This window comes from Triticum aestivum, chromosome 6B, assembly GCF_018294505.1.
Source record: "Triticum aestivum cultivar Chinese Spring chromosome 6B, IWGSC CS RefSeq v2.1, whole genome shotgun sequence".
In the NCBI taxonomy this organism is placed as follows: Eukaryota; Viridiplantae; Streptophyta; class Magnoliopsida; order Poales; family Poaceae; genus Triticum; species Triticum aestivum.
In genome coordinates this window covers 567,454,175-567,472,485 of record NC_057810.1, presented here as the reverse complement: position 1 = coordinate 567,472,485, position 18,311 = coordinate 567,454,175, and the positions used below count along the sequence as shown (strand labels likewise).

General features: G+C 47.0%; 2 protein-coding genes across 2 annotated transcripts; both read right to left on the bottom strand.

The window, feature by feature from the left end:
- Positions 1–235: 235 nt before the first annotated feature.
- Positions 236–2,456, bottom strand: LOC123138045 (aspartyl protease family protein At5g10770). The gene is made up of 2 exons (XM_044557940.1): positions 2,173–2,456; positions 236–2,080 (listed from the first exon to the last, which is right to left on the bottom strand). Exons 1-2 carry the CDS (start codon positions 2,312–2,314, stop codon positions 861–863), a joined length of 1,362 nt encoding a protein of 453 aa, XP_044413875.1. The 5' UTR covers positions 2,315–2,456; the 3' UTR covers positions 236–860.
- Positions 2,457–8,402: 5,946 nt separating this feature from the next.
- Positions 8,403–17,541, bottom strand: LOC123138044 (chloride channel protein CLC-f). The gene is made up of 9 exons (XM_044557939.1): positions 16,841–17,541; positions 15,733–16,135; positions 15,201–15,395; positions 14,336–14,790; positions 14,150–14,254; positions 13,760–13,993; positions 13,407–13,622; positions 9,527–9,759; positions 8,403–9,145 (listed from the first exon to the last, which is right to left on the bottom strand). Exons 1-7 carry the CDS (start codon positions 17,267–17,269, stop codon positions 13,464–13,466), a joined length of 1,980 nt encoding a protein of 659 aa, XP_044413874.1. The 5' UTR covers positions 17,270–17,541; the 3' UTR covers positions 8,403–9,145; positions 9,527–9,759; positions 13,407–13,463.
- Between the last annotated feature and the right edge of the window lie 770 nt (positions 17,542–18,311).

Sequence of the window (18,311 nt, the reverse complement as noted above, 5' to 3'; positions counted from 1 at the left end):
GAAAGTCGCTTGACCTCATGAATAACGACTGTGTATGAATTATGATTTTTATTTATCGTGGATCATTTTGACTTGTGTTGAATTGTTGTGTGCATATTGATCGAAGGGTCTATGCGCATGATATGCATGGATTTGGGGTTTTGGAAATGGAGCCCGACGTTGCCCGAATAGACAAATAGCGCTCGTTCGGCTCCTGTCTGCAAACAGGTTTGAACGTGTCCGTGGACATATGAAAGACCAAAATATAATGCTTCTGGGGATATGCAAGGCCTTATTCTGGCCACTACAATTGTTGATGTTTGGAGCCGAGCACGTGGGGCAGGCGGGCAAACGCATATGGAATAAACTGTCTGGAGGAAACCCCGTCGAGTAGCACGCCATGTGTATGCTGACAACTGTGTGATGATTTGACATAATGTGCTAAATTTTTAAGGGGTCAAATGCGGCTTGACTTTTTTTAAATGGGGTGAAACAAATGAAAATGTCTTAAACGGCGTAATTCCATTAAAGCGGCAAAATAGGGGTGAAACTGAAATTTAGTCTTCGTTTAATCCATTTCTTTCTTTATTCATATTAATGAAAATTTAGAACTAAGATTATCCTAATAGTTTGATTTGAAAGATTACACATGCGTCGCATCATGTTGCTGCTATTAAATAGTCTGCTAGATGATGATTTTGGCCCTCTCTTTTTTTCGAAACGATTTTTTGGCCCTCTTCGTGTCCCTTACCTCGCGACTACAAACAAGAAGACAGCCACATGAGAGCAGCCTAGCTGGCCACCCTTCCTTCCTTCCCTTGTGGAGTTGTGGTGCACTCGTGTCCCGCGCGCGAGCGCTGAGCTCTCGCGCTGACGAGCAGCTAGCACGCGCTGGGCTTGAACCCGAAGACGCTCTGGCCTACGTCGTAGAGCACCTCGAGCGTCCTCTGCTGCACGTTGCCGATGATGCCGGTGCTCTCGTCGTCGTCGGTGCCCGTGAACGCGAGGCAGCTGCCGAATATGATCCCGTTCGCGTCGAGGTCGACGACCGCGCCGCCGTCGAACACGAGAGCGACGGTCGGTATGCTGACGTTGTCCTGGCCGCTGAAGTCGAAGCACGTGTCCAAGATGCTCCTGGACGGCGCCGGCGGGTACTGCTTCATGCCGTCCTTGAACGCCGTCTTGAGCGCCGTGTACGCCGTGGGCGGCAGCCGCGTGATGATGGTCCCGGAGTCCATCACGGACCCGGCGGAGAAGACGGAGGGCGCCACGCTGAGCTGCTCACCGCCGACCTTGATGCCCTGGAGTAGCACGCCGTAGAACGTCGGGGCCTGCTCGCTTCGGAGCATCCCCGTCGTCGCAAAGCCCGTCGTGCCGGTCTGCGCGCCGAGCGTCAGGAACCCCTTGGAGCCGGGGGAAGGCGGGAGGCAGTAGGAGAAGGCCCTGCCGTACTTCGCCGCGGTCTGCGAGATGAGCGACTGCGCGTCGCCGCCGAGCCCCATGAGCCCGTCGGTCTTGTCGCCGAAGCCCTCCTCGACGCGGCTGCAACCGAACTGGAAATCCTTGACCGTGTCCGAGCCCAGCGCCAGCGTGTCGGAGCCGTACGTGCCGGTGGTGTTGGAGCCGTCGCCGTAGCGGACCATGTACTGGCACTCCGAGTTGGAGCAGGTGTTGGCCTCGGCGCCGAGCTGTGTGCACGCCGCGGCGCCGCACAAGAACGGGGAGTACGTGCTCGACTTGGCGGGGTCGAAGGGCGTCGACCCGGCCGTGGAGTTGGAGTTGCAGTGCACCCACGACACGTCGCTCCCGGTGTCCATGGTCATGGTCTGCTGCACCGCCGGCGAGCCAACGCCCACAGTTATGACGTACTCCAGCGTGTCCAGGGAAGAACCCAGTTCGGTGGGCACCTTGAGCTCCTCCGACTGCTGCAGCCCGCCGCCGCGGTGGTTCTTGGAGAACTTGCGCTGGACGTAGCCGGCTCGGAGCTGGTCACGGCGGAGCAGCTCCTCGAAGGCAGGCTCCTTCTTGGAGGGCGCCGGCGAGCACGGGCCGTGCCTGTGGTTCAAGGGCACCGTGGCTCCACTCGACGACGACGGATTCACTGCAAAATCAACACACGAATGGAATAATTAATCAAGTTGCAGAAAGCTACGCCCATCCGTCCACACTACTGATCAGTGATCCACTACGTACCTTTGGGATCGGAGCAGACGGCTTGAGGCTTGAGCGAGCTCGTCGAGAATATCTTATAGCTCTGCTCGCTCGCTGCACCGGCGATGAGAACATGGCAGATGATGCACGACAGGACGAGCAACAGCTGCGAGACGAACGCCATGGATGTTGCTTGCTTCGAAGGGAATGCTGGGGGAGGCTAACATCTAGAATCTGAGCTTATATAGATATAAGAATCTCCGAACACAACCACAGAAAATTGGAACTTGGAAGACTCGTAGTTGACTCGGTAAACATGGCAGCCGTGGTATATGAGACCAGGTCTCATATAAAACAGGTGTGACCCGTCCTGATGGATGACACGTGTCATTCACAAATCACAAAGCATCTAATCTCTCCCCTCCCCTGATTTCAGGTGCGGGGTGGGGTAGATGCTTTGTGATTCGCCTTTGCTAAAAATCAGTCGACTGAGACTTCGCGAAGTCTCAGTCGATACTACAATCTGTTGATCTTGCATTGAGATTTGTGCAAACAATTTTTTTTCAGTTTTCTTTTCTTCTTGCATACTACATTGCTTGACTGAGACTTCGCGAAGTCTCAGTCGACTGAGACCTAGACAAACCCTTTGTGATTTGTGAATGTCACATGACATCCATCAGGATGGGTCTCATCTACTAACCCGTGAGACCTGGTCTCATAGAATTCTTCTCCAAATGGAAGGCTCAGTCTCTTCCAAACGAAATACTGCCGCCTTGATCACGACGGGAAGTCCCTTTCAGTGAGAAAAAAAAGAAGGAAAATCACGGTGCAAAGTGCCAGTTTTAGAGTTCGGCCGTCCCTGTAGCAAGGGGCACCATTTGAAGGTGTTCGGCTGTTCGCCTTTCTTTGTAGTGGTGGTCCCTTCGAACAATGGATTTTCATGGGAAAACATATGATTTCTTGAGGTTATAAGAATGCTTATGGTTTTTTGTAAACATTTCTGTGTGGTAGGAAAGATGAGTGGAAATATTAGATCATATTTTTGGGAATTAAGGAGAAGTACAAAAAGGTTTGATGGATTTAATCCCCAATTTCATGCAGGGTTCTTTCAATGCACATGCACATAGACGCAAGCACTTATATAGAAGATTGAGGTCACGGGAAACGATGAAGCCCCCATTTGAAGCTTCCATTTAAAAGAGATCATCCACCACCATATGAGATGTGCATGCATGGCCTCACACATGAGGTTCGATCCATGGTGGACTGAGAGTACAATCACCTCCAGTTGTTATGTAACCAATAGTCGATTCTATAAACGCATGTGTCCTACCATATTGGGATGTGTACACCCAGCTGCATTCAGGCATATGATTTCTTGAAGTAGTAATAAAGCACAAGATTTAAAAAATCTTTTGTCTCATACAAAAGATGAGTAGAAATTTAAAAACACGTTTGGAATTAAGGAAAAGTACATAAAAATGTTTGCTGGATCTAATCAACAGTTTCTTGCTGGGTCTTTTGTGCTCACAGAGTGCTTATATGTTGCCGAAAACTGGACCTGCGGAGAACGACAAGTCACCATTTACCGTTACCACTCAAAAAGGGTTATCCACCTTTACAAGATGTGCATGGCATCAAATCGGAGGTTTGATCTATGGTGGGTTGGGAGTACAACCACCTCCATTAGTTATATAACCACCAGTTAGTTATATCGACGAAACTGTCCTACTATGTTGTGGAAATGTGTACGCCAAGTTGCTCATTCTAACACTTCTTTTGTCGAAACCAATAACTAAGAAAGGAGCCTTGACATTGCAATACAAAAAGCACCTCATTTTTAACAACAAACGAGGCCAAACTTTACATTGCTCGGTTAGAAAATTGGATTAAATCCAAGACCATGCTACTTAGCGAGACTAGGCATAGAGCACCAAGGCAACAAACTGGTCAAAACCAAAACACACAAAGATGAAGACCCGCACAGTAACAAAGACCTTCAACATCATTGTCATCACCTTTGCACCGTGAATTGCGTCAAAGCCACCTAAGACTATCGAGTCATCTCTAGAATCTACTAGTTGAATGATATTGTCGCCAAATATCGCTGAGATGCGCAACTCCAACTTCACAACCACCTACATTGTTGCAGGATATGAGTGAACACGTAGCTAATACGAGTCCCACAAACATGAAATTGTTGGGGTTGCACCACCACCAAATGATACCTCCTGCTTTACTAGAATATCATAGTTGCCACCACCAGCGGCGCATCTAGGGGGGGGGGGGTGCCATGGGTGTCATGGCACCCCCTACACAAATGCAATATAATATATGTATGCTATAGTTAATATTAATTGTGTAAAATTTAGTGCTATTTCAGACTACTTAGGCTAAATTATACTATTTCTGTGTAAGTTTTCTAAATGTTGTATTGACATATTGAAGTTTGGCACCCCTGTACTTAGATTCTAGGTTTGCCACTCGCCCCCACATTACCCCAACTACCACCCCTAGCCACAAGCGACACCGGTGAAGGTCATGGTTTCCAAGATGGCGCCTTCAGGAAGGGGCATCAACACCAAAGCCAGACCTAGGGATTTTACCTTAGAGAACAGAAGACCTTCACGATATGGTAGAAACAAACTCAAACTCTTCAGCAACACCTCCAGGATGGAAAACCATGCAAAAGGCACCGAGACCCCCCCCCCACCACCACCACCACCACCCTCCTCCCACCGGCCTGCAAAGCACAAACCAAGGATGCACACCACACCGTTGGGACCTAAATCAAGAAGTTTTGAAGCCCCTAGATCTAGGATACACAAGATCCGCTGGAGTTTCCCCATGGCGTATCCATGGGTAACATCACCTACGCTATTGGAGATCCAACGAGCAAGTGTTGAACGAAGTCGAGCAAACAAACTCCACAGCCTCAAAGTCGAGCAAGCAAACTCCGCAGCCTCATCACATACAACGTCACACTGACCAAGGCTAGACTTACCTGAAGCCGCCATGTCGAGAACGCTACTTGCACGGTCGCCCATGGCCCTCACGGACTAATGACGGCAGAACTAAGTTTTAGAATGGTCACCGAGATCACCATTGCACATTCTAACACAAAAGTTTGCACATGATTTTAAAATATGCGACTAGTCAATTTGTGTTGGACAAACAACAAACGCGATATTTTACGTAGTTTTCTGCATATCCATAGATATGCAGAGTTTTTGCTAACTCCATAAAGCCATCGCATGTAAACACAACAAATCTTATGGAATGGCTTGTTCCTTGGAATTTTGGAGAAGGGCGAACAGAAAATCTTGCATCATTTTTTCTCTTTCTATATGCCCAGGATCCTTGCTAACTGAAAGCAAATCCCACGTGTATACCTATACCTAACTAGTAGAAAAGTCGATCAGTAGGTGCGAAAATGATGCTCCTGAACAAAGTACTCCCTCCGTCCGGAAATACTCGTCGGAGGAATGGATGTATCTAGATGTATTTTACTCCCTCCGTCCCATAATGTAAGATGTTTTTTATACTAATATAGTGTCAAAAAACGTCTTACATTATGGGACGGATAGTGTCAAAAAACGTCTTACATTATGGGACAGATGGAGTAGTTTTAAATACATTCATTTTTATGCATTTCTCCGACAAGTATTTTCGGACGAAGGGAGTAGCATTCTAGTTTTGCAACTAATCGGTTAACACCGAGCCCTAGTAAATCATGGAAAAACTGATAAAAAAAGTCTTGGAAAAAGATGGACAACACTGGGAGCCGTGGTGTAAACAGGCCATCCCGAGCCTTGACCACTATTTTCTCCTCTTCCTCTCTTTTCCAGCCAGTCGGACGGACCAACGCACACAGCCGGGAGAGCGCGTACGGTCGCTCTCACCCTTGCTGTCTCGTCTCGGCCACTAGCTAAAAGGCCACGGCCGTTCCGCGCTCGACGACGCCTCCATGCACTGCCCGACAACGGAGGCAGCCGAACTCTTCCCGGGTTAGTACAAAACCGGCATAACTACCTGATGTTCCCCCGCCTTCGGCTTCTTCGCCCGGCCTCGTCGGCTTGCTGCGCACTGAGCTTTCGGCGGAGACGTTCGGCGGCTCCGCATCGCGCCCCGCCGGGACCTGTCGCCTCCGTGCAGTGGCGCGTACGCGTCCCTGCCGCAGACAGAAGCGACGCCCCGCCCGGTGCGTTGCGTGCGTCGTCGGGAACGTGTCGCTTCCACGCAGCTTCCTGCTTGTCGTCTCGGTTTGTGGCCTGTGATGTGAGGCCGCACCTGCATGACTGCATGCATGATTGACTTGGATAATTAGTAATCGGAAAAAGTCCATTTTAAACCTTGAATCTGTAGGGGTTCGGCGAAATGAACCTCAAGTCAAAATCTCGGTCGATTGCACCCTGAACTATGTAATCCCGGTCTAAATCAAACCCTGGCAAAAATCAACCGGGATTTGTCTAGCTGGTGGGCCAAGGAGCGGCATGTCAGCAAATCGACGCACATGACGTACGACAGGGCCGGCCCAGCAACCCGCCTGTTGTCTCGCTTCCCTTCCCGCGAGAAAAAAATAATTCAGATTTAACAGCGAGTACCATGACTCGACCCGACGACCGCCTAGACGAACCACGAGCCATTAGCCACTACACCGTACACAACAACCTGAAAATGTAGGTGCAGAAACCTATAAGAATAGACAGCAGTTGAGATTGGAAAACATTTTCAAAAATATTTCTTGAAAATTGCAAGCAGTTTTAAGATACCGCACTTTTTTGTATTCCATATTTCTGGAAAAGTGAAGATGTTTTGTAATTCTGATTTAAAATTGAACACGAACAAAATTTGCAAACCCCAAACAGATTCCAAAAACGCGAACAATTTAAAAAAAACAGGAAAACAAACAAATTACGAAAAAACACGAACACTTTTTTAGATTGTGAACAGTATTTAGTATTTTTAGAAAATATATAACAGGATTTTTTTAATTTAGTGACATAAAAGTTAAAACAAAAACTTTTTTTTAAAAAGCGAACAAAATTTGTATTGTACGCATTTTAGGAAACGCGAACAAAAATGAAAAAGGTGTGTGGAAGATAATTCAAACTCGCGGCAAATATATGATAGCATTTTTGAAAAAAGTATTAATAGATGAACATTTTTGTAATATATGTTGAACAATTTTCTAAAAAATATTCAACAATTGTGCTATATACACTGAAAAAATTTCTAATACAAGATGAAATTTTTTATAAATGAGTGAAATTTTTGGAAAGTACCGTGAAGATTTCCTTAATCCGTGAAAAAGAAATGAAAGAAAAAGAAAAGATAAAAAGAAATAATGAAGAAAAAGATCCACGAACACCTTTTCAATTTAATAGTTTGTTTTTCAGAAACTGTGATTTTTTCCCAAATCCATGGACTTTTCTTTTGAAAACCCATGAACTTCTTTTCAAAATTGTTGAATTTTTTCTAGATCCGTGAACTTTTTTTAATAAAATTTGTGAACTTTTTTTATTTTTGATATTCTAGTTCAGAAGTTTCTTTTTTTTCGATCAAACAACACCAACATGGGGTCTCGTGTTTGAGCCAGACCGGCTTTTTATTTTTTAACGAAAATAATTATGCGGGCCGGCCCAGCAGGGAGCAGAGTGTAGGGCCCTTTGCGGATTTTTGTTTTTGAACCGAAAAAAATAAAGCGGGCTGGCCCAGCAGGAGCTGGTGGGCGCCCTCTGCGAAATGTCTGAATCCCGGCCATCTAAACGACCCGAAGGTTCGATTTAGACCGGGATTACATAGTTCAGGGTGTAATCGACCGGAATTTCGACTTGAGGGTTCATTTCGCGGAACCCCTACAAATTCAGGGTTTAAAATGGACTTTTTCCTTAGCAGTCAGAAGCTGCACGCGCGCAGGTGGAATGGAAGTATGGAAACTGCACCGGCACTGCCAGGAATTCCACAGCGAATGTAGTGTGCGCCCAGCCGAACCAACTCGTGAAATGTTCGGCCTGTGCGCGGACCGCGGACCAGCCAGCGGGACTGACACGGCGGCGACTGGCAAAAAAGAAAAAGAAAAGAGAGGAGGCGACTGGGATGGAACGGGGGTTTTCATTTTTCAGGTCCTTCGGCCTCGAGCGCTCGTGAAGCTGCCGCGCGCCACGCCGGACGGTAGGCAGGCTGCCATCGGCACCGTAGAGCGCATCGCAGGGCAACGCGATGGTGCAACGACGTCGACGTAACGTACAGATTTATGGGGCAGCCTTCAATTCCAGATATGGGAATCAGATAAAAGTTATCAGACCGAACACCATGCCGTGCGGGTTATGTTTCCATCAACAGGAGACAATGAAGGCGCTAATAATGGATGTTAGGAACCATGTGATGTTACAAATTACAACATCGATCGCCATCCCAAAATTTCTGCTGCACGCTTTACACAATTTTTCTCGTGTGTGTGATCAACCCATCCCATGCTGCTATGACATAAGGGCAACTCCAACGTCACCATCAAACCGACGACATAAAATGTCCACGGGCAAGTCCTTTTTTAGTCCCAAACAAATTGGGGTAGGCTAGAGTTGAAACCCATAAGATCTCAAACCCAACTCATGGTTCTCGCACGTGGATAGCTAACTTCCACGCATCCTTATCCATGGCTAGTTCTTTGGTGACATTTCGGTCCTTAGATCTCAAACATGCATGCTCCATCCCCCTTTCCCGTGTGAAGTAGCGTCACATATAACAAAAGATGACTGGTTCAGTCATATATGGTTCCAATAGTACATCATCCAGGGAATGCAAGGTTGTTGACAAACCGCCATTGCAAATTTGGTCAGGCTTTGCCTGCGTAGACCCCCTCAGAAGACAGCTCGAGTCCAATTAATGGAGGGTAGCCTCCAAGCTATACAGGTTCGTGTATATCACAGGTCACTGTAATGTGTGACCAGTTGCTAAAATGTGGAAATCTTCTTTTCTTTGGTATATAGCTTTCCAGTTCTCAATCTCCTCCCTAGAGAAGCAAATGAACCATCATGTTAGCATACACTCAAACCAATTCAATTACTCCCTCCGTTCCAAGTTCTAGGTTTGTCCCAAGTCAAACATTTAAGTTTAACCAAGTTTATGGGAAAATATGCCAACATCTACAACATCATTTTGGTTTCATTATAAAATATACTCCCATCCTATATATAGTTGATATTGTAGATGTTGCTATATTTTTCCATAAATTTGGTCAAACCTACAGATGTTTAACTTAAGACAAACCTAGAACATCAAATATTTTGGAAGGAAGTGCTTAAACAAAGTAAATGACCAGGAAAAGTACAATTGTTGAGACAAAATATATAATCTTGAGCAAAACAGGAAACAGTGGAAGCTTATGACTAACCGTAAGCAGTGGCCGATAGAATCATAATAGAGAAGGGCAACAAGCTTGCGCCTTCTTTCGGTTCTATGCCCAACGCCACGCTTAACGACAGGCAGCTGCTTTATCCCTCTGGCCTCCATAAGGTTTTTGGCAGTGGTCAAATCGGTATCTGGAAAGCATGTTGGCAGTCCGCGCTCACTCCCCTGGTACTGGAATCCTCGAGTGAGACACGACGAGATGGTTGAACAGGCTTCCTGCAAAATCTCCTTTGAATAAGTACATGTTTCCCAGCAAATGAAAACTCTTTCTCTATGTTGACCTTATAAAATTCAAGTGCATGCACATTAAGATTGTTACGTTAGATGTAAATTTTTGTCTCTTTTCAGTTAGTGCCCTAAATAGAAATGGTTTTGAAAATCATTATCCAACATATTCAATATCAAAATGGCATACACTAGTACTTGTTAACATATATGCATACAAACAACAACAAAGCCTTTAGTCCCAAACAAGTTGGGGTAGGCTAGAGGTGAAACCCATAAGATCTCGCAACCAACTCATGGCTCTGGCACATGGATAGCAAGCTTCCACGCACCCCTGTCCATAGCTAGCTCTTTGGTAATACTCCAATCCTTCAGGTCTCTCTTAACGGACTCCTCCCATGTCAAATTCGGTCTACCCCGCCCTCTCTTGACATTCTCCGCACGCTTTAGCCGTCCGCTATGCACTGGAGCTTCTGGAGGCCTGCGCTGAATATGCCCAAACCATCTCAGACGATGTTGGACAAGCTTCTCTTCAATTGGTGCTACCCCAACTCTATCTCGTATATCATCATTCCAGACTCGATCCTTCCTCGTGTGTCCACACATCCATCTCAACATACGCATCTCCGCCACACCTAACTGTTGAACATGTCGCCTTTTAGTCGGCCAACACTCAGCGCCATAGAACATTGCGGGTCGAACCGCCGTCTTGTAGAACTTGCCTTTTAGCTTTTGTGGCACACTCTTGTCACAGAGAATGCCAGAAGCTTGGCGCCACTTCTCCACCCGGCTTTGATTCGATGGTTCACATCTTCATCAATACCCCCATCCTCCTGCAGCATTGACCCCAAGTACCGAAAGGTGTCCTTCTGAGGTACCACCTGGCCATCAAGGCTAACCTCCTCCTCACACCTAGTAGTACTGAAACCGCACATCATGTACTCGGTTTTAGTTCTATTAAGCCTAAACCCTTTCGATTCCAAGGTTTGTCTCCATAACTCTAACTTCCTATTTACTCCCGTCCGACTATCGTCAACTAGCACGACATCATCCACAAAGAGCATACACCATGGGATATCTCCTTGTATATCCCTTGTGACCTCATCCATCACCAATGCAAAAAGATAAGGGCTCAAAGCTGACCCCTGATGCAGTCCTATCTTAATCAGGAAGTCATCAGTGTCGACATCACTTGTTCGAACACTTGTCACAACATTATCGTACATGTCCTTGATGAGGGTAATGTACTTTGCTGGGACTTTGTGTTTCTCCAAGGCCCACCACATGACATTCCGCGGTATCTTATCATAGGCCTTCTCCAAGTCAATGAACACCATATGCAAGTCCTTCTTTTGCTCCCTATATCTCTCCATAAGTTGTCGTACCAGGAAAATGGCTTCCATGGTCGACCTCCCAGGCATGAAACCAAACTGATTTTTGGTCACGCTTGTCATTCTTCTTAAGCGGTGCTCAATGACTCTCTCCCATACCTTCATTGTATGGCTCATCAGCTTAATTCCACGGTAATTAGTACAACTCTGAACATCCCCCTTGTTCTTGAAGATTGGTACTAATATACTCCGTCTCCATTCTTCTGGCATCTTGTTTGCCCGAAAAATGAGGTTGAAAAGCTTGGTTAGCCATACTATCGCTATGTCCCCGAGACCTTTCCACTCCTCAATGGGGATACAATTTGGGCCCATCGCCTTGCCTCCTTTCATCCTTTTTAAAGCCTCCTTGACCTCAGACTCCTGGATTCGCCGCACAAAACGCATGTTGGTCTCATCAAAGGAGTCGTCCAGCTCAATGGTAGAACTCTCATTCTCCCCCTTGAACAGCTTGTCGAAGTACTCCCGCCATCTATGCTTAATCTCCTCGTCCTTCACCAAGAGTTGGCCTGCTCCGTCCTTGATGCATTTGACTTGGCCAATATCCCTCGTCTTCCTCTCTCGGATCTTGGCCATCTTATAGATGTCCCTTTCGCCTTCCTTCGTGCCTAACCGTTGGTAGAGGTCCTCATATGCCCGACCCCTTGCTTCACCAACAGCTCGCTTTGCGGCCTTCTTTGCCATCTTGTACTTCTCTATGTTGTCTGCACTCCTAACCAGGTATAGGCATCTGAAGCAATCTTTCTTCTCTTAATCGCCTTTTGGACATCATCATTCCACCACCAGGTATCCTTATCTTCGCTTCTCCTTCCCCTGGACACTCCAAACTCCTCCAAGGCCACCTTACGAATGCAAGTCGCCATCTCCATCCACACATTGTCTGCATCCCCTCCTTCCTCCCAAGGGCCCTCCTTAATGACCCTCTCCTTGAACGCCTGAGCTGCCTCCCCCTTGAGCTTCCACCACTTCGTTCTAGCGACTTTGGCGCGCTTATCCCGCTGGACACGCATCCGAAAGCGGAAGTCAGCAACCACCAGCTTATGCTGGGGTACAACACTCTCTCCAGGTATTACCTTACAGTCTAGGCACGCACGCCTATCTTCTCTTCTCGAGAGGATGAAATCAATCTGGCTAGAGTGTTGGCCACTACTAAAAGTCACCAGATGTGATTCTCTCTTTCTAAAGAGGGTGTTAGCTACAATCATGTTGTAGGCTAGAGCAAGGCTTAAGACATCTCCTTCTTGATTCCTGATGCCATAGCCAAAGCCCCCATGCGCCCCTTCAAAACCCGTGTTAGATGTACCCACGTGGCCATTGAGGTCTCCTCCTATGAAGAGCCTCTCACCAATCGGTACACTCCTAACCATGTCTTCCAGGCCTTCCCAGAACTCCCTCTTGGTGTTCTCATTGTGGCCTACTTGCGGGGCATACGCGCTGATAACATTGAGAACCAAGTCCTCAACTACCAGCTTGACCAGGATAATCCGGTCCCCACGTCTCTTGACGTCTACCACTCCATACTTGAGGCTCTTGTTGATCAAGATGCCTACGCCATTTCTGCTTGCAGACGTCCCCGTGTATCATAGCTTGAAGCCGGTATCCTCCACCTCCTTCGCCTTCTGTCCTCTCCATTTGGTTTCTTGGACGCAAAGGATATCAACACCTCTCCTCACCGCTGCATCAACTAGCTCCCGAAGCTTCTCTGTCAAAGACCCTACGTTCCAGCTACCTAAGCGAATCCTCCTAGGCTCGGCTAGCTTCCTTACCCTTCGCACTCGTCGAGTCAAATGCGAAGACCCTTGCTCATTTTCCACTACATCCAGGCGCCGATGTAGCGCGCCACTAAGGATGCGGCGAACAGATCCTCGCTCACTTGCCACCGTATCCGGATCAAGATACGGCGCGCCACCTTGGGGGTGACGGCCCGGCCCTTGCCCATTTTCCACCACACCCGGGTTCCGATGTAGCGCGTCGCTGAGAGGGTTACGCCCCAACGAAAATCTTTTGGGTTTCATCTCCATAAGAGTGGCTGAGTTTTTACGTTGGCTCGCCAAGCCTATCACAACCCTCCTCCTTTACCCGGGCTTGGGACCGGCTATGTTGAGACAACATAGGCGGAGTTGTTAACATATATGCATGTGTTTCTTTTTTTTCGGGGAATATATGCATGTTATTTATTTATTTATTTATTTATTTGCGGGGAATATATGCATGTTATTCAAAGATAGGTTCTTCACCGTGTACACGTACATCAGAGTTGAGCTGGTCTCCACTTAAGTAACTTTCCCCGTCCAGTTCAAAGCCCATTCAGCTAATATCCCCTAATGTAATAAGCCCCTCAAGAAAATCTTCATGATCCACAACAAGGGCGCACATTTGCTGCTTATCACTCAATAAAGTGAGAGTTTCTGTCACTGTGGCAGATGGTGGAACTTTAACATATCTCTTTGACATGGCCTGGGAGACCTGGTAAAAAAGTTCAAGTGACAAACAAAAATCAGTAACAACAGCACAATTGCAATGTGGTTTTCTAGAATTAAGAGCTAATACAACTTTAACATGATATTATATAGGCTAAGCCAGAATTAAAGAGGCTGCCAAACCTTCAAATCATCTAGAAGCACTTCCTCTTGGTAGGTACCATAGTTACGAAGACCACTTTGTGAGATAGTAAGCTCAAGATCATCTACGGAATCACTTCGCGTCCAGACGCTACTATTTTTATCTTGTAGTGAAACTAAAGAATAACCACGCATGGGTGCTCTAAACCCTGAAGATTCACCATCATTTGGTTGGTTTACCACAGAAGGAACCCATATTGCCAGTCCAACTGCTCCCTGTTAGAGAGAGAACCAAACAAACGAATATGCATTAGGTTAGAAAATGCAGTAGCAAAATAGGAAACATAAACGTGAACATCTCTGCATAAAATGCAGAAAGAAGACTAGATTCAAACAAAGAGTTGGGAGGCAAGCACTAGCAATCATACTTACCATCAGAGGTAGCAAAATCCTGTAATCCTTTGTCAGCTCAAAGAGAAGCAATACGGAAGTCAACGGGACTGAGCAGACTGAAGCCAATGTCGCAGCCATTCCAACCTGCAGTCCAGACAATTAGTTTCATAAAACACTATTGTTTTAAGCAATGAGAAACAGAAACGTAACTGCAGAGCAACTTACAAGAGCATAAGCTTGTGGCTGTGCAACAGCAGCACTACCAGGTATAGCTGCATTTATTAAGTATGCAGCTGACCCTCCAAAAGTAGCTCCAACAGCAGCCCCGATCATCAAGCTTGGAGCATATAGTCCACCCACAAGACCAGACCCCTTGCAAAGGGCGGTCGCAACTACCTTCGCAGCTGCAAGTTGAGTTAACAACCAGATACCAGGAGCAGAAGCACTCTTCCCAGTATGCAATATTTCTTCAACATTTGTGAAACCCCAGTATAAAATCCCTGGATATTTGAGGGCTATGAGGCCAGCTCCAAGACCACCCAAAGCAGGGTACACTACAATGGGAAAATCAAACCTTTCTTTCATGTACGCGAAAAATCTTGAAAACCATACTACCAACCGTCCAAATACCACACTGACTGCCCCACAAAGCATTCCTAAGATGAGGTATAGAGGTAGCTCTGCAAAACAAAAATGGGAGGCAATGTAACCTTCAGAACCACCACCCGCAAAAAAAAGAAAAACCTTCAGAACCACCCCCTGTTCAGACATTGCAATACAAAAGGAGAAAATTATTACTGAGTGAAGAACCCGTGCCAACATATTAGAAAAACTAGGCTTCTGCGAGGAACTCGAAGTCTATATAGAAAAGGCCAAGTACTAAATTTCGTGACAAAATTGGATCTCGACCTTGTAACCAATGTCTCAACAAAAACGTAAAATTGTTTAATTGGGTTTAATGCCAGACAAAATTATCCAAGTTGTGTCCTACAACATGATGAAAAGACGGTTATGGTAATATATCCAAACTGTGATGAATAGATGAATCTCCACTCTTACAGTTAAAGGTTAAAAGAAGCAGGGCATGTACCAGCAGCAGATTTCAGCTCATATGCTGGCACTGTAAAAGCTGGTCTTTCTCCAAGCAAGACGTTTGATACAGTAGATGATATAACTGATGCCAATATTATCATAGCGGTCGTAAAAGGAGGTGCATTTTCTGCTTTAAGGGGCCGCAATACAGTCTCAATGGCAAAGAAACACCCAGCAACTGCTGCATTAAAGCCTGAAACCCCACACATAAGAAACACTTTATTAGCAAAAGCCATATCAAAGGGGTAACAACACAACTTAGGAGTTAGAAGTTAGGGGCACAAAGGCAGCAAGTTGGTTGTCATTAATTATGACATATCAGGTTATTTTAGAAAGGTATGCAGATTAATTCTTCAAATACCAAATAGTACTACATCCAGTGATAGGAAGTAGTGATGTAGACATGTCAACAAAATCTGACCCCTAATACCAGATCCAACTAACATGTTGTTCTCATTTTGTGATTTGTTACTGAATAAATTTATTCACTGCTAAATAAACAGAAGGGTGTCTAATTATCGATATTATACCTGAAGCAATTCCAGCAGCAGCCCCAGCAGCCACAAGAGCAATCCGTCTTTCGCGATTGTTCTCCATCATTTCTGAGCACCCAAGTGCACATGATTTACCAATATCCACACTAGGACCCTCAGGCCCCAATGAGCAACCGGTCCCAAGAGTCACGGCAGCCTGTACAGCCTTTACAGTCGGAAAGATGGCTGCAAGTAAACTGATTCCTTGGTTCTGCGGTTGTTTCGCAAGTTTGAGCTGTTCAAATATCTCGAGCAACCCGTGCATCATTCCTACGATTACACCTCCTGACACAGGGATCAGCAGTATTCTATGCCAAGTATCAGATAGCCTCTGCAGACGGAGCCAAGCTGCACCTTCGTTGGGAGTACCTGCCCACGCCCAATCATGGATGACATGAACCTAGCAAATCAATAACAGGAGCTGTATATAGAATCAGTCATGCAGGATGTAAGCACAGAACTTCAGCATTTATTTCGAATTCTAGTGTCTGGATTACAGGTAACATTGTACAAACAGAAACTCTACATTGTGTCCATTAAAAAGCTGCACTGACATAATGTGGGCGCGTTTTAATGAAATTTGTTGTGTTTTGGCATCCACCACTTCAATCTCACATAATATGCACACTTAGTTTTAGTGTCTTGGTGATTCTCAGCTATCTGTAATTTTCATAAATCTTGGTCACCTCCTAAATTACAACAGTACTAAGCCTAAAATTTCAGTCAAAAGAAGTGTGCAATCTTGGTAGAAAAAAAACTTTTGCTACAATTATTAGTCTAGATTATATTCATATGGACTGGATTGCGGATGAGGATGGTTGGATGGTCGACTTAGAAATGTGACTGAGGTTTAAGAAAATCACAGGCAATTTAGGAATACATGTATATGCCAAAAAATAAAAACAATGTAGCGAGATCAGTAGTGCTATCATGCAGAAAATGGAACCTAATTTGCAACATGGCATGGATTTCAACCACTGTTTTGTTTCTTCCAAAGCATCTGTGCAGGCAAAGCAATAACCTATAGAACATCAACGCCAGCCAGATACAACACAATGCAGCAAGCGCCGCGCCTATGAGAACCGCAATCAGCTCAAGAACTCACCCCGCGGTTGAACGCGGCGACGCAGATGCCGGTGGCGAGCCCAAGGAGGCAGCCAATGAGCAGCAGCGCCCACTCGGGGGGCGCCCCGTCCCCGAGCTCCTCCCCCGGCCTCTCCCTCTGCGTCTGCGACGGCGCCGCAGACGGCTCCTCGGGGAGCGCGGCGGAGCGATCGAGCTGCTGCTGCTGCTGCCGGCGCGCAGATCCGCGGGCGTAGACGCGGCGGTCGAGGTGGCGCAGGAGGCCGCGCACGCCCCCGGCGCGCCTCGGGGAGGCGGCCCCGTCGGCCGCCTCGACGTCGACGTGGCGGTGGCCGGCGGCCGCGCGCGGCGAGGGGCACGACAGCGACGACGAGGTGGCGCCCGCCCCTCCGGCGACGGCGGCCGGGTGGGATCTGAGGAGCGAGGCGTGGTCGTCGTCGCAGGCGGGCATGGCGGCGTGGCGTCAGGGAGGCGGCCGCTGGAGATCCGGGGGCCGGGGCGGGGCGGAATGCGGGCGGGGGCGGCAAAGCGGCGAGGTTGACGAGCGGGGACGGCGGTGCTGCTTCTTATGGGAGGCGACGCGGGAAGGAGGGGAGACTGCCAGGGGAAGGACGCACGAGGCCGCGACAGGGATCCGCGCGAGTCGACCGACAGGTTGCGCACTCGCGGGGCACTGCGGGTGTGTGTGTGTGTGAATCTGCTTGGTGACGGCGAGGTGGCCGGATCTCGGCAGGCACCGGGGCAACGAGGGATATGCGTCCGATGATTATCATAACTGAACTTGTGTAGTGCGAGCGTTGAGTGTTGACAGGTTACATTTTTTGCTAAGGCTGGTGATAGTGGGGAGTAACTTAGACTAGTAACTTATATATGTTACTAGTTTATGTTACTACCTTCATAGTGGATAGTATCATTAGGTGTGGTAACATAATTGCTTTTATTTATTATTTTGTAGACTCATTATGCGTTGGAAAGCGCTATTTGATGGTAACATATTATGTTACTCTATTTGCCTCTTTCCTTATTAACTACTTGTCACATCACCATTTTTACTTATGTGGCATCTATGTTACTACCTACGTTACTTCCACTATGACCAGCCTAATAAAAAATGATGTTCTGAGTTCGTCACTTGGAGTGAGCGGTGGCAAGTTGGTGATGATACTAAACTGTGAGTCATTTTTTTGCGAAAAGGTCCCTAGATTTATATAGAAGATACATCTGCAGTACAAAACACCTCAGCAGTAAAACAAATTACAGAGAGGTCCTTTGACCAGCAAATGATGAAATCCATCACCTATACGAGACGCAGTCGCGCCGCCGCCGCCGCCGCCTCGCACCCGAAGCTGCCTTGACCTTGAGGTGAGCGGGATATCATACGGACGGGAAGACTCCGATCTAAGGTCTGAACAGACCAACGCACCAGCACGGAAACCACCGCTGGCGAAGCTTCACATCGATCCAGCAGACACCACGAGCTCCTGTACAAGCAG